Source organism: Amborella trichopoda, chromosome 3 (genome assembly GCF_054954075.1).
Source record: "Amborella trichopoda isolate Santa Cruz 75 chromosome 3, AtrichopodaSantaCruz75HAP2 v2.0, whole genome shotgun sequence".
Lineage (NCBI taxonomy): Eukaryota > Viridiplantae > Streptophyta > Magnoliopsida > Amborellales > Amborellaceae > Amborella > Amborella trichopoda.
In genome coordinates, this window is record NC_142338.1 from 45,689,224 (window position 1) to 45,710,382 (window position 21,159).

The 21,159-nt window shown below is 35.1% G+C and overlaps 2 protein-coding genes across 23 annotated transcripts; one reads left to right on the forward strand and one right to left on the reverse strand.

The window, feature by feature from the left end:
• The first annotated feature begins 341 nt into the window (after positions 1-341).
• LOC18443928 (uncharacterized) lies at positions 342-2,789 on the forward strand. Of its 2 annotated transcripts, none has more exons than XM_088860903.1 (4): positions 342-919; positions 1,160-1,189; positions 2,021-2,191; positions 2,322-2,789. In XM_088860903.1, exons 1-4 carry the CDS (start codon positions 695-697, stop codon positions 2,538-2,540), a joined length of 645 nt encoding a protein of 214 aa, XP_088717029.1. In that variant the 5' UTR covers positions 342-694; the 3' UTR covers positions 2,541-2,789. The 2 variants fall into 2 exon arrangements, with proteins under 2 accessions (XP_088717029.1, XP_088717030.1); XM_088860904.1 differs by having other exon boundaries at positions 2,070-2,191.
• On the reverse strand, positions 2,689-20,394 carry LOC18443927 (hypothetical protein). Of its 21 annotated transcripts, none has more exons than XM_020673323.2 (16): positions 20,179-20,394; positions 18,453-18,590; positions 17,201-17,253; positions 16,946-17,074; positions 16,733-16,851; positions 16,201-16,526; positions 15,960-16,105; positions 15,597-15,823; positions 14,232-14,487; positions 11,211-11,411; positions 11,052-11,132; positions 10,737-10,885; positions 10,469-10,574; positions 5,533-5,685; positions 3,778-4,099; positions 2,689-3,022 (listed from the first exon to the last, which is right to left on the reverse strand). In XM_020673323.2, the coding sequence occupies exons 1-16, from the start codon at positions 20,210-20,212 to the stop codon at positions 2,925-2,927; spliced, it is 2,538 nt and encodes an 845-aa protein (XP_020528982.2). In that variant the 5' UTR covers positions 20,213-20,394; the 3' UTR covers positions 2,689-2,924. The 21 variants fall into 21 exon arrangements, 20 of the variants coding, with proteins under 20 accessions (XP_020528982.2, XP_088717016.1, XP_020528980.2 ...); XM_088860890.1 differs by having other exon boundaries at positions 16,733-16,845; positions 20,179-20,392; XM_020673321.2 differs by having other exon boundaries at positions 18,453-18,585; positions 20,179-20,368.
• Between the last annotated feature and the right edge of the window lie 765 nt (positions 20,395-21,159).

Here is a 21,159-nt window from a genome sequence, read left to right on the forward strand (position 1 = left end):
AGGTAAGAATATGAAAAGAAAGACCTAAAATAATGCATCTTGCAAAACGTTATCTAGACTGTCCATTTTCAAGATTTTTATATGTTTATAGATCTACTTGATTTTAACCATTTTTAGAATTTAAAATTTTATAATTAGATATAAAAATAGATTTTCAGATAATCCTAAAAAAATTACATGTTATGATATAGTTTGGAGGTGCGCCTTAATTGGATCTTATAGAAACCACACCCTATATATATATATATATATATATATATATTATATAATAAATAATTATTTAAACTTTTATAATTATATTTTAACTGTATAATAAGTAAATTGTCCATTTGCGATCTTGAGAACTAAAATTTAGGATATTGTTCCTTGGAAATGTGGCATCTCCAATGATCACCAAAACGCCCAAAGTGGGGAAGAATCTTCTCATCATCCCCATAATTACCTAATTTTTTATAAAAAAAAACTTAGAACTTAAATAGGTAAAAAATATTTCTCTCTTCTTCACCCCCAATCATCTTTTCTCCCACAACCCCGTGCCTGTAACGCCATTCATCCTTAGATCTCGCACCCACTGTTAGAAGTAGGAACGGGTGCATATGCTACAAAAATTGTGTTAAAAAAACTAGCCCCCAATCCTATTCCGTACTTTTATTTGTTTTCTGTCGTCATAAACAAACTCTGTGAAGGTGTGGTCATGCTGCTGAGCAATAGCATAAGCATAATTCCATGGGCTCCTCAAACCCCATCATCTCTTCTTTCTCCTCTCTGTTTTTCCTCGAAGATAGAGAGAAAATGCCTTCTCAAGCAAGTAAAACTGAGCTCTGGATTCAATTCTGAAAGGAGTGAGCGCACACTTCCTGTTTGTTGTTCCCCAAGCCAAGCAGCTGGAGAGGATAACAGGGATAATCCTGCACACCAAGTAACATATCTCTCTCTCCATATTCTTTATTTTTACCATTTTTTCTCTTCTCTTTCTTATATTTTGGGAAAATGATGAGGAGTTTTGCCTCAAATTTTCAATGGTTAATGTTATTAACTTCTGGTTTGCTGTCTAATGGACTTATATTAGGCTTTTTTGGTCCTTTTGTGGCTTAATTTTCTTATAGCAAAATGACTAAGAGGAAAGTCTGAGTGTTTATTGATTTTTTTACTGGATCAGGATGGCATGAATTTTTGGAGAAAATGGCAGGTACATATTTATTTGTTCCTTATATTGATCAAACTATGGTTGCCATGTTCAGGTACATATTTATTTGTTCCTTATATTGATCAAACTATGGTTGCCTTTCATTCTTTGCATAAGCTGTGCATTGCCATGTAATAATCCTCACACAGTTTCTTTGATCCTTTACAAAGTTCACAATTTGACCACTGTATCAGTCGTTATGTCCCCCTATCTTCTTCAACCTTATCTTGTGCACAGAAGAACAATTAATCTCAAGGAAGTATTCGTTTTTTTTTTTTAAGTGTGGTTTTTTTTTTAAAAAAAATTGGTTGTCTAAGAGATTTCTTGGGAGCATCCCCACGTGGGTTGGTCCAACTTGGGGATTTTTAAAAAAATTAAAATTATAAAAAAATTAAGAAATTTATTTGTAATGTGTTCTTTCATGTTTTCTATCATTTTTGGCAAAGAATAGAAATTGTTTTGACCATGAATACTTGTTTTTATATTTTACCCGTCAGAAATTGATTTTTTTAAAATCTATTTTTCCCTACTTTTTTAGTCACAATCACTCTTGTCCTTCAAATTTTAAATCGAACAGTCATGACTCATGAGCATATGCGATTGACTAGACTCAAGGCTCAAACAAATTTTTTCAAACTTAGTAGCACACCCCAAGCCATTCAATTTGACATTTGATGATTAGAAGTAACTGTGACCTACTTGCAAGAAAGATAAATGGTCTCATAATATACAATCCTAGCGGAAATAGGTCTAGCTGTATTGCATGTGTGTTGATGTATAACCATTAAAGAAAGGAAAGCTTTTTTAATCTAGTTATATTTGATACTTAACCAGAGAGATACAGCAGAGATGCGATCTAAGATTGCAAAGCTTGGGCTTGCAGCTGTTTTAGCATATGGTATTATTGATGGCATCACTTATACAACCTTCTTCATACTTGCCTTCCTTGGATATGAGAAGAGCACAGGGAAGAATCCAGCAGCCAATATTCAGGCACTCTTGGGGGTCAGTAAGCTTTTCTAAATCCTAACAAGCTTCGTTTAGTTTGTGCAACTGTCTGGTTATTCATCGTTTACATACACCTGTATTGTTCGTGTTGTACTTGTCCTTAATGAAACGGGCCATGCATGTTCAGATAGTAATATTGATGTGGACCGGAAACAATGTGACGAGGCCGTTTCGGGTCGCTGGGGCAGCTGCATTGGCACCGATTATCGACAAAGGACTAAAGAAGATCCAAAAGTATTTCAATTTTCCAAGTCTAGTCTATGCCTTCGCATTCGTGGTGGCTGTGATTGCTGGATCATGCTTTACAGTAGTAGGCTTGCTTATTCTGTCAAGATGGGGAAAATGAGAACCCTGATTTTCTTGTACAACTTATGATTTACTGCTAGGAAGCTAAACATGTAGCATATTATCATATTATCAGGCTGGTGCATCTCTCTCTCTCTCAGAACTTCAGATATAGAGAGAAAACAGGAAAGAGTAAGGAAGCCATGAGAGACTTATAAAATACTACTATATTTTGATGGTAGTAGTTGCCATACATGTGTTATTGCCAGAATTCAACAATGAATAACCAGAGAGCTGCAAAATCCAAAAATGAAGGTACTACCAAAATATTTTTGTTTTCCTTCTTTTTTCTTTATAAGGTTACCATGTACAGGGCGATAATAACAAAAGATGACGGAAATTAGAGCAGTTGTGGGAACTCAAGAGCTTCATACAGGGACCAACACTATTTGGTTCTTCTGAATAAGCGCCTTCTGGACCTCTTTCGAGCAATTATAATGAGGGAACCTTCTTCAGCGATTACTCTTTCTGCTCTGTGATTGCCTAGAATTAGTATCACAATAAACGAGTTAGGGACCTAAAACATATGTCAGAGGACAAGTTCGAGCTTGCATTTTATGCTCGCCAATTGAAAGGCAAGATAACTGTTACACTTGCAGCTCTGTAGAGAGAGAGAGAGAGAGAGAGAGAGAGAGTTTCTTTTGGAAATTAGAGCATGTGTGAAACCCTTTTTGCAAAAGATCGATCGAAAAATTGCATGTGTAATTGCTAAAAAAAAGTAATATGACGAATAACAGTTATAATGCAAAATAATTTGACGGATCCTATTATAAGCTGCAGCTCAATTAGAACAACAGTAAAAATGAAAAAAAACGATGTAGTGCAAATAAGACAATGTTGTTTCTGCCAGAGATGGCAGGGTCCAAAACCTATGCTTGACCCAAACTTTATGATAGCCCTAGAAAAATAAAGGAAAATAATGAGTAACTAGATCCTGTAAATACGTAAATTAACTTCCACACACCCTATAAGATCTTGTTCTTCAATATTTCTGCACCAAATAATTTCTTGGGAAATTTTTAAAATTTTCATCTCTTTGTAGGTACAATATTGGGCAAAAATCGAATAAGGAAAAACTACAAAAAACAAGGGGAAAACAATAGAAAATTCAAAAAATGAAGAGCTTGATATATTTTCCTGAAGTTTTAGATGTTTTAAGTTAAGCTTGTACCGTTCTTAATATTCTAGGACCATGAAAAGAAATGGAGATATAGGTCACCGCGCAACTTCATGCATACCTAGAGAATGCATACAAGTATCTTTCTGATCTTCTTCCCTGCCAAGAGGAGTGAGAGCTTTATTTGCCAATCCACCTTTCATGGCTGTTCTCCAAGTGTGCACTCTACCACCATCAGTTATACCAGCACACATTCCAACCCCAATAGATACTTGTACCAACTTCTCATCATGAGGTATAGATGGGCGTCGGCTTTCAAGAGGAATAATGGGAACATTATAAACCCCAGAAGCAGGGTTAGTCATACCATGGGTCCATTGATGCACATTCCCATCACTTGTAAGAGCAATGAAGTCACTCCCATAGCACCCGACATCTATAACCTGCAGCCACACTTATCTATCATTCTTTCCTTTTAGGGAATGTACACCATATTGAATCTAGTGTTCTATTTGTATATTACATATTGTCACAATTGTCTGTTCTCATCAGTGGATAGTTGTGATGAACCGCTCCACCTATGTAAGCTCAAGTGGGAAACCATTCATCTCCACCATCCATCATCAAGAGTGGATGGTGGAAGCTACATGTAGTGTACAAATAGCATACATACCATACATTATCTTTCTAATAAATCACTTGTTAAAAAAATGGGACAGTCGTGGCTTCCATAGCCCATGGACCGTCCCATTAAATGAGCAGTGGATAAGAGGGAGCACGACACACCATTGGCATCATCTCCTCTTCTAGTGTGTCCGACTCTTGTCCATGACTATGAAACATTTTCAAGAGACAGTCATGACCCCAATGGACTACAGGTTTTCATAATCCGTTGGACTAGAGTTTCCCATATTTGACTTGGTTGATGTTTGCATATACTGATTTACTCAAGTAGTAAATTATGTCAACAAACCGGGACATCTATAACCTGCAGCCACACTTATCTATCATTCTTTCCTTTTAGGGAATGTACACCATATTGAATCTAGTGTTCTATTTGTATATTACATATTGTCACAATTGTCTGTTCTCATCAGTGGATAGTTGTGATGAACCGCTCCACCTATGTAAGCTCAAGTGGGAAACCATTCATCTCCACCAACCATCATCAAGAGTGGATGGTGGAAGCTACATGTAGTGTACAAATAGCATACATACCATACATTATCTTTCTAATAAATCACTTGTTAAAAAAATGGGACAGTCGTGGCTTCCATAGCCCATGGACCGTCCCATTAAATGAGCAGTGGATAAGAGGGAGCACGACACACCATTGGCATCATCTCCTCTTCTAGTGTGTCCGACTCTTGTCCATGACTATGAAACATTTTCAAGAGACAGTCATGACCCCAATGGACTACAGGTTTTCATAATCCGTTGGACTAGAGTTTCCCATATTTGACTTGGTTGATGTTTGCATATACTGATTTACTCAAGTAGTAAATTATGTCAACAAACCGGGACACCATTTAAATGTAAAATAGCTTACCCTCTTTTGAAATCAACTTCTGGACTAAGTTCACTCTCATCATTTGCCAAAAGTAACAATAATCGATAATACATAAACTAAGGGGCTGAAATTATAAACTAGTGTTATCTATTTCATATGATTCCATTATTGCCTTAGATGAATAAAATAAATTTAAGCATCCTCATGCAACAATGATTTGGAAAAGACAATCTTATCCCTGGCATGTTATGAAACTCACTGCGGCTTTTAGGATACATTTTGAAAATTTGATTTTTGTACCATACCAAATGTAAGGAATCATACTAGTATATTGTGAAATAAAAGTATTAGAAGGAAAATGTGTACCTTTTGCCCAACCAGGGTTCCCAGAGCAGGTTGACAAGTAGAACTTACAAACCCAAAATGACTTATTGATTCCATATAGTTAAAGCAACCATTGCCCCATAACCAAGCATGGCCATCATCTGTCAATATTATTGCATGATATGCTCTGCCACACTGGATAACATATCATCAAAATAATAATAAGATAAAAAGGCATATGAACATTCGATTATTTTCACTAATTGCAAACAATCATCTTATACAAATAAAAGGCTTAATGGGACAGAAAGATCCTATGAAGCTTTACTGTTCCCTAGGACTGGCTTTGAGCCTTTCCTACACAGCTTAGGTGGGGGCAAAGAACACCTCCTCCTAGTGGGGCCAAAGCCATCAATGAGATACCACTTTGGATGAGGGAGAATTTTAAAAGCAAAAGAAAATAACTGCAAGAGTGTACAAAAATTCTTGTGCAAGTCACAAGAATTGTAAGCATACGAGTATGGGAATCAAGAGCAAGCTCTACAAAACTAGTATGATTAGATAAAAGGTGTAATTATGCATTGTGATCTCAAAAGGAAAGTGTATTAAAAAAAACATTTCTGACAATGTATGGTTCGAGAAATTTAGCAAATGTCTAGAAAGTCAAGTTTCAAAAGTATGTATATCACAAAATTCTATCTTTCTGTTTCTCACTGATTAACTATCTTTTTCCATACAAATTTTTTTATCAATAATTATGATTTCTTAAACGAATTTTTAAAGTTGTTACTATTTACTTAACAGTAAATATAAATACAAAAACTGGTTTAAACAACAAATATTTCAATTATGTTCTCTAGTTAGCTCGGCTCACAGTCCCTCCTTGCAATTGATTCTATTGTGCAACAAGAAATCATAATGTCAAGGTCATCTTTAATCAGCACTCACCCATCTCTCTTATATGTGCTGCATAATTCTCTCTCTCTCTCTCTCTCTCTCTCTCTCTCTCTCTCTCTCTCTCTATATATATATATATATATATATATATATATATGGGTGTGGTTTCTATAAGGTTGCAACCTTAAACAATCCAATTATGACGGACCTCCAAATTTTATCATAACATATAATTTTGCTGTATAAAATTATTAGGATTATCTCAAAATCTATATTCATATCTTACTATAAAATTTTAAAATCCAAAAATGGTTAAAATCAAGTAGATCTATAAACATATGAAAATCTTGAAAATGGACGGTCTAGATAATGTGTTGCAAGATGCACTATTTCTGAGACGCGAAATCTTTGTTTTTTTCAAATTCATATATCTCAATATCGAGATAATCAATTAGAGGATTTTTTCAACATTAAAATAACTTTTTCCGATGGATTTTTGAGGTGCATCTGTAATTCTAGTTGAAGGTTGCAACCTTATATAAACTTTTTCCTATATATATATATATATATATATATATATATATATATATAGGGATTGTATACAATGAGACCATTTACCTTTTATACAAGGTGGTCACAATTCCTTACAACCATTTGATGTGAAATTTGATAGCTTGGATGTGTCACAAAGTTTGAAAAAATTTTCTTTTGAAGTTTGAGCTTGGTCAATGGAATAATTGCAGCCACCCAACTTTACATCCAATGGTCAAGATTATTGTGACCACCTTGTATAAAAGGTAAATGGTTTATATATATATATATATATATATATATATATATATATATATAGGGTGGAATTTGTATAGAGCCAAGGCTCTAAACAATCAAATTAGAGCCCACCTTTAAATAATGTCGAGAAATATGGTTTCAATACTGGAAATCTTTGTGACAGCCTTAAAATATATTTTTATATTTAATTATAAAATTTAAAGCTTCAAAAGTAGTGTAGATTGAGCAGATCTATGAAAACTTGGAAATCTTGAAAATTGACGATCCAAAAATGAGTTACAAGATGCACTATTTCCAAAACTTGAAATCCATGTTTTTCTCATGTTCATGCATCTTGATATCAAGATGATCAATTTGAGGATATTTGGGCATCAAAACAACCTATTCTAGTGAAATTTTTGAGGTAGGATCAAACTTGCTTGTTTAGAGCCTAGGTTCTCTATAAACTTTTTTCATATATATATATATATATATGGAAGATACTACAAAATGCCTAGTGAAAATAAACAGTGATTTCGCCTATCCTCATCACCATCCAAACTTCATCGCACGATCACAGTTGTCCAGTAGTGTTTTAATTTTCATTTTTTGTCTATAAATCGGAATGATCTGAAATTTGGAACGTCTATTCATCAAAAATAAGCGAATCTATTAAAATAAAAAAAAATAAAAAAAATTGTAAAATATAAATTGACCAAAGTATCGTAAAAAATTTAAGGGGGTATTCTGGTCAATTTATGTTTTGCGAATTATTTTTTTCACATTTTTATTAGATGTGCCTCACTAAGATGTACACACGCTCCAAATTTCAAATCATTCCGATTTGTAAAAAAAATGAAAATTGAAACACTACCAGACAACCATGACTGTGCGATGAACTTTGATGGTGATGAGTATAGGCGAAATCACTGTTCATTTTTACCTATAGGATTTGGGAAGACTTTTTCTATATATATATATATATATGCTTATTTATTAGATTTTAGTAAATAAAAAGCTCATTTGCCTGAGTATGCATTAATCTTAAGGTAAGATCATTGTTACAGGACTCGAGTTGCCCCATTTTGTATCTACAACTTGGGATACATAAAGAGAATTTAAAAAATCCCAAAAATAGTAAAAAAAATGGATTGTTTAAAAAAATTATATATAATTTACGTTTTTTCGGCAAATAATGGTGAGTTTATTTTGTCATAAGCCCCATTTTTATATTTTCCTTTTTTTTTGGATTTTTTAAATGTCCCCAACTATAATTCAATATTTTTTAATCCATTTTTTTGAACTTTTTTAAGCTTATTTGGACTTTTTAAGGTTTCTTTTGGTTTTATTTAACTTTTACTACCATCATTTTATTTTTATATTTTTCTTATTTTTTAAAAAAATTTCTAGGTATTTGGCCCTATCAAGTACTTGGGCAAGTCCATCACTCACCCGAGTAACGCGCCTTGGCTAGGGCTAAGTACCATGCCCAAGGCAAGTTTCTAAACACTTGATAAAATACGTGTGTGCATCAGCGCATGCATGCGCTTGCTGCTTCGTGCGAGTGGTAAGCATGCACACACACACGTGTAAAGCAAATATGAGAGTAAAGAGCTGGCTCAAGGAGACATTTTAAAAAGGGACTTCGGCATGGGCTTGATTGATTCCCTTTTTTTACAATTGCAAGATTCTGCCCCCAAGCCCGTGCTGACCTACCCATCGACCCCACCAAAAAAAGGAATCAAAGTGCATATATCCCCTGCCTTAACATGCCTAGAGAATTCTTCACAAAAACTTTACAATCAAAACAATAGTATTTTTTTTTTTCTGGACAAGAACAACAGTGTTTAATGTCCAAGCTGGGAGTCAGCTTGAAATCAAACTTAGAATGCAGGAAACATGAAAAGAAAAAACATAAGGTGGCTTAAAAATGATGTTGTAAGAAAACAAATGAAATTAGAAGTTAGATGATAAAAAAGTCAGATCGTCATCATCATCATCATCCAAGCCTTATCCCAACTATTTGGGCTCGACTACATGAATCATATTCTTTCATTCTTCTCTCTCAAGGGTCATACCCTCAGTAAGACTAAAAGTCACCATATCTTTTCTCACTACTTCTATCCATGTCTTTTTAGGCCTTCTCCTTGTCCTTTTAGATCCTTCCACTTGAAATAAATCGCACGTCCTAACCGTTGTTGTATTACGTCAATGTTGCACATAGCTAGCCCTCCTAAGTCTATTTTCCCTCATCTTATCACTCATTGAAACCGCACCTAAGTTCTGAAGTAGGTATTCATTCCGATTTTTTTTCTTATCTTGCCACTCATCCCTCTCAACATCCTCATCTTAGCAACCCTCATCTTATAAATATGTTGTTTCTTGACTATCCAATATTCTGTTCCATAAAGCATGGTTGGTCTTACAACCGTCCTATAGAACTTCCCCTTCAATCTCAATGGTATCCAGCAATCACTTAAAACTCTAGATGCACATCTCTACTTCGCCCACCCAGCTCTAATTTTATATGTGATACCTTCCTAAATCTCTCTATTCTCCTAGATTATCGACCCTAGATATCAGAAACAATCTCTTTTAGGTATTTCTTCACCATCAATCTTGACTACTTCCTCATTTCTACTCCTATTATTACTAAACTTGCATTCCATATATTATGTTTTAGTCCATCTAATTTTAAAACCTTTAGATTCTAGAGCAGCCCTCCAACGTTCTAACTTTGCATTGACACTGCCTCTAGTCTCGTCGATCAAAACTATGTCATTAGCGAACAACATATACCACGGTACCTCACCTTGTAGGTGCCAGGTTAACTTGTCCATGACCAAGACAGAGATATGGGCTCAGTGCTGACCCCTAATGTAGGCCCATTGTCACTACTCACTTGTCTCTCTGCTAATTGCTCACACACTAGTTAGCGCTCTCTTGTACATATCTCTCGCTATGTCAATATAGCCTCTCGTGACTCATTTCTTTTCCAACACCCACAAAATTAAATCTCTAGGTATCCTATCGTATGCCTTCTCTAAATCAATGAAGACCATATGGAGGTCTTTTTCCTTCACCCAGAACTTCTTAATCAGTTGCTTAAGTAGGAAAACGATGGAAAAAGAGTCATATATGAAGGGAATTTTGGTCAAGGTGTAATACATTTGTGTGCACAAAGAGATAAAATATGGAATATGACAATCGATATTAGCAAAAAAAAATCAAAAGATATAAAAATGGCTTATCACAATAAGAAAGGTATGATGACAAAGGAAAATGATTAATTGGGGATAATAGAATTATTCACCTGAATTTTTATTGGCCTGCCAGTGTAACCAGTAACCAAATTGACATCTTCCATGTAGTTGTTTGTAGCGGACCGGATATAAATGCGATCCATGTCAGTGATATAACTGCAAAACATGAATTGATAAAAAGAATTAGATATAAAAGATAACCATCAATGCCAATCTATAACAACAACATTAGAAACTGCAATATATATTTTTGAGAAATAAAAATAATAATAATATTCAAGATTTGTATCTAGTAAGGACATCAAGCCTTAAACCAACCCAATAAAGGGTGACTCATCTGGTTCCATCACCATGCCTACACTGATCTGCACAACCTTACCAACTGCCTCTTGCATCATGAGTTTTTGCGTGAGACAGGAATATAGGCTACAGAATTTCGGTTCATCATTTAGGTTACAAGTTTGAACCTGAAAAATGAAAAAGTTAAAAAGAAAAAAAAAAGTGTGGAATGGAGTTTGAAAGGAAAAAGATGCACGCAAAAACAGAAAAAAAAGGAGCTAAAAGGAAAAGCTGGCAATCCAAAAATGTCAAAGATAAAATCAGTTATCAACATAAAAAATCACATTCACATACAGGTTCATGGGGCTGGGACCCATGAAGAATGTAATCGTCTCCATCAGCTCCAACTGCAACTAGATAAAAAGAATCTGAAATCTGAAAAATCACAAAGTGTAAACAAATGGAAACGAGTGTTTTCAGATTTATTATAATTCGCAAGCCGATAACATCAACCTGGTCATTTTGGTCGAGTTCATATCCACAAGAGATTCGATCAAGGTCTGGTCCCGCAATATCCACCAAAACCACCTGCTTCTCTTCTAAACATGAAATATGTTCCCACTCATTGCAATGGATATGCATACTATCGTGCCGATTTCTCCATAACCAAACTTGACCTGAACCTGTGATTGCCACAAGATGGTGTTGGCTTGCCTGCAATAGAAGTAGCAGGATTAGATGTTATATGCATCCTACTAATGTTCCATGAAACAAAAAAAGTGAAGAAATATTCAACATGCAAGTTTAAGCATTGGAGTTTTAAGCTTGCAAAAGTCCACCTAAGCTCACCACATATGATGCAAATAAAGTTCAACAGAGAAAGCGGTGATGATGGTATCCAATGGCTAAGACAAATGCCATATGCAGTTTATGCTATATTCCCTCAGGACCTCCAAAATCAGGTCTAACTCTCTTACAATAAAGACATTGCCATTATAGAAGAGTTCCTACAGAATGAAATGTTCCATAGCACCCCAGAAGACTTAAAAAGGAAGCCCTCCTTCCTATGAGGGCTAGCTGCGTATTGTTCTAATTGCTGGTTGTCATATGTTATCCAATCATCTATGTTATAATTACAAGAACATCAGGCATTAGGAAACAATATCAAAACATCACAACAGCATATTCTAAGATGGCTCGAGTAACCTACGTTAAATATGTAGCAAGCTAACCAATGACACTGAAGAACCATAGTTCACCATAGTAAAGCTAGCCGTGACCCTCACATTTATCGCATTATCATAACCATGTTCTGTCTGGTTTGGACCCTTTAACTGTGTTCTGACCCAAAAGAAATCCAGATTGTCCATAAGGCAATTTTGTAAAGTTTTTCGGTTAAGTTCACCGAATCAGTCTGTATTACATCGAATATCATCAGCTAAAAATCCTGTAACATATTTAACCAACCCAATAGCCATTTGCATACTCTAACCATCACCTTGCCCTATTTGGTTCATGGTACGCACCCAGCAAGCTATATGAAGAGTTTAGTTGCATAGAAGTGATATGAGCAAAGTCATCAAATATTCCAAATTCAGGCATAGTCTTCTTTGTGTGTACTTCGACCACAAATATTGAGTTTCATCATATGCTAAGGCAATATCAATGCCTAAAAAAACTAATATAAATTGGATAAGGCAATAAGCATAAAGAAATACATCCAATCAGCACTTGGAACCCAGATGTTGCAAAGGTTAATTATCAAAAATAAAACGAGGAATAAAAAGGTCATAAGACTGCGGATTGCAGAGATTGCCCACTCTCTTTTCTAAACATAATTGTTTATAGATGGATATCCAAAAGAGTGTGATGCTTTGAGATTTCTCTAGGCAAAGTTATAGCCATATAGCTTTCTTCCAGATTTTATCAAACATTCATATTTTAGAAATCCTTGAGAAACACCCCTCTGAATACTCAGTTGCTTGTGTTAATCCATAATTCAAAGTTTCTTTCAAATCTTTATTTAAAATAATCAATACATGTAATTTTGTGTACAGCACCTATTAGGAGGTGCGAGTTAGTTTAAGTGGAAGGCTCAAAAAGGACAAGGGGTAGGTAGGCCCCAAAGGACATGAATGAAAATAGGAAGAAAAGATATGAGGACTTATAGCCTCACTAAAGGTATGGCCCTTAATAGAGCAGAATGGCGGACCGGGATTCGTGTAGCCAGCCCCCAATTAGTTGGAAAAAAGGCTCTGATGATGATGATGATAAGGACATGTATTTTTGTATCAAGGAAAAACAATTCAAATTGAGGAAATCAAGCACAAGCTAAACCCTATTCTTAAAAGGATTCTCAATAACGCCCACAGAGAATATTGGTGCTATAAAGCACCACAACTATAAGTGCCAACATTTTTAATAGAGCTTTATTGTGTTCCTGTGCATATCCAAATTATGTTAGGTCCCATTTGGAGGGTCCAAAAATTCCATTAAGGAACAGGGTTATTAGGAAAAAAAGGTGAAAAAGCAGAAAAAACACTTCCTCTTTTTCTTTTCTTTTCTTTTCTTTTTTTTTTTCTTTTTTTCCTTTTTTTCCTTTTTTTATAAAGGGAGGGGAGCTTCTTGTACTGTACTCATAATAGAAAGGGCTCACCCTTGAATACCATTGCTGGCTGAGCAAATTTTCTTCCACAATCCTAATTGAACAAGAGAGTAAACTCACTTGTTAATAAATGGTCAGTCCAAATGGGGCCTGTGATAATCCTGGGCAATTGATCTCATGCCCTTGAATAGCATGGCAAGCCAAGCTATTTGTCTTCTACACTCCTATATGGGTAGGGGACTAACCAAATTATTAATAAATGGTCCATCCAAGTGGTGGCTTAGTGGTAATCCTGGGTAATTGATGTTTTCTTATTTTATCTGCACTGGCACCAAAGCCAGTTTTGGAAGCTCAAAGGGAGTTGAAAATAGATTCAGGGAATCAAATGACCCGTATACCACCAAGTCTAAGGAGCCTACCATGTCAGAAACTCCAAATCCACCAATTATTAGATGCATTGATCACTATTCTCTTACACGTGCTAAAAGGTATGAGTTTCCAAAGTATCAGCAATAGCTAGCTACAAATTTGGATTATACTAAATGTTTTTTAACTAGATATAATGTTCAAGAAACATATATTGCTTGTTATCAATAAAACAAGAAAAAGAAAAGATATTCTTTTGTAGTCATTACGCAACTTTTTTTCTATTGATAGTTGTGTTGGAGACGGTCCAAAAGAAAAAGATCCATTAAGACCCAAGCAGTGTTATGTTTTAGTTAATTTTTTAAAAATTTATAAGTGCAACTCATTCACTTCACAGAAGAACCCTCAAGTGTACTGACTAAAAAGGTAGGCACCAGAGCCACCAAGGTGGTTGTTAAGTTAATGGTCAGAGAATTGTTTTCACTATGAATAAAAGTTATCCAGAAGCTTGACAAAATCTCATACAAAGTCCTATATAGTTAAAATAGAAACATGTAACATACTGCTAGCTGAAGTATAGGCAAGCAAGTAGGCAGCAATTCTTCAGCTTGGAGCCTTGGACAGTTTGATTTGTCAAATCCAGACACCTCTCCCCAACAGAAATATTCAATATTTTCAGCATCTGCAAGTGAAGCAAAACAAACTGCAGCCAGCGCACAAGGGGAAGATGTGATATGAGCAGACTCGCATGGTGTTCTTGCAGGTTTAATAAACAAATCTTTAACTTGTGACCCATGATAACTTTCTTCCCCTAAGAAGCTGAAAAAGGATTCACAATATGACAAATGTCACTCAAAAGATATATGAACAAATTTCTAATCTCACAATAATCATCTACGACCCATAATTTGCTACTTCTACACTACATCATAATTCTTAAATCCAAATCCACGAAAGATGAACAAACGGTATAAACTGGGGGAGGGGGGGGGCACATGAGTCTTGAGTGGCACCAAGTAGATAGAATATCTTTAGATATATATGTCCCCATAATTTTGAAAACAAATGATTCAAGAGATCCACAAGTCCCAGCTCGCATGTTGAGACAATTGTAAGTTATAAGGTGTCTATGTTAATCTTTTTTTGCTGACACCCTTGACTGGTCTCCTTTAAATGTTTTCTCCAAGCTAGAACACTCTGTGCTAAAACATGCAACGATAAACATTAGGGGGCCTTCTATCTAGCAATTTCATTAAGATAATTTTATCATAATAATCATAATGCCATAACATAATTTCATGTTTATAAGCATATGTAAATTTTTTTAGGAAATCCATATATTTAATTTTCCACTAAAGGAAATCAGTATATTGAGAAAACTATCTTGGTGTTAACTTGCAGACTGTGAGATGTGAACTAAGCTGGATCCCACATTTTTATATTAAAGACCCCGAAGCCCAAAAAAAAAATTGTCAAGTTTGCAAGGAACAGAAAGAATAAAATTATGAGTTAAAAATTATTTGCTAATTGTCCAGTTTGTCACTGTGTGCACGATATTACATGGACAAGCTACTCAGGGCCGAGAATGCTTTGGACTAGCAAGTTTGGCATCTTCACGGATGAATTTTCTCGGTCACTATTCATGTCCACAAATAAAACAATCACTGATTTGATACCCAATTAACTAGGACAAACAGTTAAAGGAACACACACAAACACGCATATACACCCATACAATACATGCATGTATGCACATAAATACAAACATACATTTGATGTGTGTGTGTGTGTTAAATATGTGTGCTTCTGCACATGTACATGCATGCAAGTTTCAGCAGGACAACAAGGACGAGAGCAAAACTACCATACATTACAAATATTGTAACATAAAGGTTGATCATTCCAGCATGAATTAATTTCTCACAGACCTGATGGGCTTCTGTAGGTCATTTGAGTTGGCATCACCATCATGCGAAAGCAAAGCATGTTTAGCAGCAGTGTCTGATGTTGTTTCACTTATTACTTTCACAAATTCAGCTTGTCTCCAAGCACAAATAGCATTTTTGGATAGGAAGCATTTTTGCTCGTTGGGTATGATTGCTGATTCTAGTTCACTCCATTTGAGTTTCTCCAAGTCACCATCTTCATATCGTACCTAAGGGATACTCGGAGTATGAAAAAATCTAGCACATTTATAAATGAAAGAATTCAAAAGCTACAAAGAAATTATAAAAGCAGGAAAGCGTGAAACTCAAGCATCTACTTTTGGAAGATCCCTATTGGAATCCTACCGTATAAAAGCTTGTTATACAATCATAGTCAATGATATAACCATCATAAGACTGCCCACAGAAGTCTCTTCTTATCTTCCGCCCAACAAGGCTCAGTCCTCTTTTATGCAGCAGTGCATTTCTAGAACTGCTACACTCTGAACCATCTGCGAGTTTACAACCAAAACTTACCAAAAATGAACTACTGATAGATTTTGAAGCAGTTGACAGGGGTCTAGAGTGAATGATACTTGGTACACACCATTGGTTTTAAACCTCTCATGCCCTGTGCCAGTCGATAATGTGTTCTTGTTTCCTTCATAACACGATATTCTTGAGCTGACAATGGCTTTCTCTTCTCTAATTCTTTGCATTCTTTTACGTTTCGTTTCTGCAGCTCTTTTCTTGGCAGCCATGGCCGGACTGGAAATACTATCATCATATATTGGAGAGGAAAAGGTTTGATCATCAGTGGGCAACTTATGTTCTTCAATTTCTCTATAATCTGGGAAAGACTGGTCCTTCTCTGAACTTATTCCATTAATTCCATTTGTTGATTGTGATGCTTCAGAGTCAGACGAACTTGCTCTTTTGAACCGTTGTCAACAGGATCCATCAAAATGACAAGAAAAAAAATTTATAAAAAAGTAGCATAAAGACTATATCCAAAATATGTTCTTTTTCTCTATACATAACAACCAATATATTTTGAAATTTTTTATTAACATTTCCTTTTCAGCATAATCCAAATTTATGCTTACAAGTTATTTCCTTATCCTCTGGAAACAACATACCTCTTTGCCCGTGTAAGAGAAAAGAGTGATCGACGATTCCTAGACTTGGTGGATTTCACCATAATAGGTTCGAGTTCAGACCACTCCAAATCTTCCTCATCACCATCTTCATACTGTACCTTCAGCAGCCCCAGAAGACATGCATATGTGAAGATCCAAGACATGATTGTTAAGCATCTAATAAATACAGACTACTCTCAAGTAAATCTTAACCTTGTACCAATCGTAGATAGAATCAAAAGAAAGAACTTTCCCCATAAATGTTGCACCCCCAAATTTCTTACTAACTTTCCTACCAACCAGCAGGTCCCCATCACCATAAAATCTAAAGCTTTTAACACCCTGCAGTACAAGAAAGCACCAATATACAAATTCCAATGTTCAACTCACACTAATACTACTTGCAAACCCAAAAAAAAAAAAGTAATCATCATAAAAACATTAACAAACAGAAACAGAAATGCATACATCATGGGAACCAGGTGTTTCGACGAGTCCAATGTCCCCTCCAGCCGAGGCACCTGTTAGGCAACATTATAATAGTTTAATATGATATGGTCCAAAATCCAAATGGGAACAACAGAAGCTAGTGCACCACTAAAGATGTTATCTTGTAGACAGGGCGGACACTAAAGCAAAGATTAAAAATGATGGCTTGGATGGGAGTGGAGTTCACCAAGCATCCAAAACTAGTGTCCAAGAGTGAGCCCCCACCACCCCCCATATGGAGAAGTATGAAGAAGCCAAGGGACCCACAGCCTGCGAGTTTTGGGTGTCATAAGGAACAATGATGGTGTGGTTTCAACATTCCATGCCAAACTTTGGCATCAAAGACTCCAGATGAGTTGAAGCAATTGCTTTGTTGATGGACATGCAAATTTTGACTAGAAATTTGATGGACTAACAATTATTGATAGTAATTCCTTGACTATTATGTGGTGGCTTAGAGGGGACTCTGTAGTTCCAGGGAAGCTGGGAGATATCTTTGCAAAACATACATAGACCATCATCATTTTTTTTAACTTCAATGCCAATTATATATTTAGGAAAACAAACAAGGTGGCTAATAGATTATTGAATATGAGCTGATCCCGCATAGCAAGGGACTACGGAGGACAATGCACATTATTGGTTTGTTTCTCGAGTTTTGACATTCATAATTATTCTTTTCACTGATAGAGTAATCACCTAAATAAAATTAGTTAATCATTATTAGCGTACAACTTCTTGAATTTGAGTCTGGTAATTTTGTTTTGATGTTGTATCTTTTTTAATTTTGAAAAGATACAAGTTTATAAACCTAAGTAAAATGGTCTACTATTTCACAGATAATATGAATGAAAAGATGATTCAGTGATTAAATTGCATTTAGTGGATTTGACATTTATTCTTGTGGGTTATTGACCTTCTTAAGCCAAAACCTAGCCACTTGTAAACTAAAATTCACATTTTCATGTTAGATTCCACCATCTTTTGGTCTGAATTCAGCTGCATATTTAAAAGCATTTCTTAGTTCATATTTCAGACCAAATCTGGTATCTCAGCCACGATTTCATTCAAAGACCTTGGTGACAACTAATACAACACCTACAAACCTATTTATTTATCCAGGTTATATTGGTAATTCTAAGGAAAGGAACAGAGCATTTGGAATTGGGAATGTCTATATATAAAACACGTGTGCACATACACACTCACACAGTTGTTAATCTGAGGTTACCAGTAAGCTTGGTGGAAGGTGTTGCCTTTACTGGATTATTATGAACATCTGCAGGTAGACCTAACACAAATTCCCTCCTCAGAAACTTATGTCCTTGTCCAGTTTCCTTCACAAAGTTGTTGTCCATTAGTCCCTGAGCTGACAGAAGACACAATATCAGAAGCTCCACTTTTACATTTTTGAATGCTCCCTCAAAACAGTAAATATATTGAATCTGGGAAGTGGAAACAAATACGTTTATGAGGGTTCAGTTTAGCCCAATGCGTCAACAGCATCGGACACACAGGGAGACGGTTAATACATAATGCCTTTTTCCAATGATTTCAGCCACTATATGATACTTTTGGAGTGTCCATTATATTGCACAGAAGAAAAATTACACCGGGCATGCACTCCAAAAATATAATCCCAAATCCAAAATAAGAAAGTGTCGGTGTTTGAATACTACTTAGACTCTCAAAATCTAATATGGAAGGAACAAAGGGACGTATTTAAATGCATGAGTTCTGGAGTTCCTTTTGCATGATGTGGTCATTTATCTGCAATCATATTTATGCACCCCCAAAGAAAGAGTTGATGAGCAAAAATATAAACCTGCCATGGAAATGGCCCGCTTGTGTGCTTATTCCCAGCATTCCTATTTTCATGGCCGAAAATCTACTCTTAATATGACCCAACCAATTACATTATAAAGAAAATAAAAAAGTTGTTCTACACTATAGCCAAAGAAGAATCGATTGATGTGCTTACAAAATCAACTATTCAATATCTCAATAACCACATTATAAAGACTTGAGTACGTGGTCGAATGAATCTTGCCTACTCATGTCGTGTAATTAGCCGAAGGAAAAATGTGAAGGTGCTCACAAAATCAACATCTCCTACACTACATCTCACCGACCACATTACTGAAGACTTCAATTGCTTTTTTGTGTTCATTTCTGTCTTGCCTGATCATTTGACATGCTCATTCCCTCATAACTCTTTTGTTTGCTTTTTTAATATGCCAGATGGTGAATGTTATGATCCCATTAGATGTTAAAAATTTTTGAGTGCCGACGATCTCATGCTAATTGAATGTGTTTGTGTCAAGACAATTAAATGCATGCAAATAATCACAGTGTGTATAACTAACAAAAAAAGAAAAAAGAAACCACAGTAATCACAGATGAACAATGTGCAATCAATAACTTTTTAACAAAGCAAATGACAATTTGACAGTGAAAACATAATGACAAAACCTATAATTTATTCACTGAACTCATATTGCACGGCTCCTTGCATCCGATCATAAAAACAAGCATTTCCCCATGGTATTAAAAATTAAAAAGATGGTAATTTAGCAACTAAAGCACAACGCTGGTGAAGGTATCAAATTATCAATTAAATTACTAATCAAAATACCTGTGTTATAAGACAATTTTGTTATTGTTGTCCCTTATCTTTGGCATTGTTTGTTTTTTTCTGATAATTTGTATTTAAGGTACTTCTGCTTCAAGATCCAGTAAATTCCATTGAAAGTAAACAGAATTTGGAGAAAAATTGCTTGTGTTGTTATTTCGAACCTATTTCTGTGAAATTCTTCAAAAAAAACCCTCTGATTAATTCTTTGGAAACATATTCTTTGAAAACATAAAACAGAGACAAAATCATGAAATTCCAGGTATATGTGAAATTAATATGCAGAAAAAATGAATTCATATGACAAAAAAAAAAAAACGAGTACCTTCAAATGTGAAGAGAAAGAAGTGACTTCGCATGAAAAATTGGATCCGTAAACTGCATTTCGTACACTCGGTAGAATACGGCGGGGGTTAGGTGGACGGTTTTGATATTCTATCGGCGAACGTAACTTCCAATCGTGGCCGTCCATTTGGGAGGGAAAGCTAAGGGGAACAAGTTGACTGAATAAATTACTTTCAAATACGCACGAACACAAATTATATTCAGATATGGCCGTTATACCGCTATGTATATACCAAAGAAAATTGTCTCATGCGGGCCGGACCGCATTTCTACATATGCGGTCCAAGTAGATATTCCATCCGGAAACTAATTGTCCAAATGTTTTTTACTAGAATTATTATTTCTAGTTTTAAATTTTTATTTATTTTTTCATATTCATGACGTTAGATATTATATATCTTTAAACATTAAGTCTTAAAATCCATCACAAAAATATATTTATTAAGAGGTCCGTATTTCTAAATATGGAGGCTTAGCCTCATAGAAACCGGGTCCATGTACAAAAGTGATGATTTGAATATTCCAATTACTTAACACGAGCCTAAGCATGAGTGGTGTAATATCCTTTTTATCTTTTTCTTTTTTTTTCCCTCTAATATGTTAATGATGGGAATGGAGGGTGAGACTCCCCATTCCCAAGTAAATTCCTTTTTGCCGGCAAACGTCTAAGAAGGTCATTTATTATAAAATACAGTTTCTATGAGTCCATGTAGAAATGAATCACCTCTTAAAAATTTATTTTTGAAATGGAATTTCCGGACTTAATGTTTAAGACATATAATCTCTAACATGGAGATAATGAATATGAAAAATAAATAATTTTTAAAAATTAAAATAATAATTCTATTAAGAAAACATTTGGACTGTTAGTTTTTTAATTGTTTTTAGATGGACCACCTATTTGTATCTATCTTTAAGATGGATGTTTTATACCTTGGGACCACATATTGTAGAAATGTTG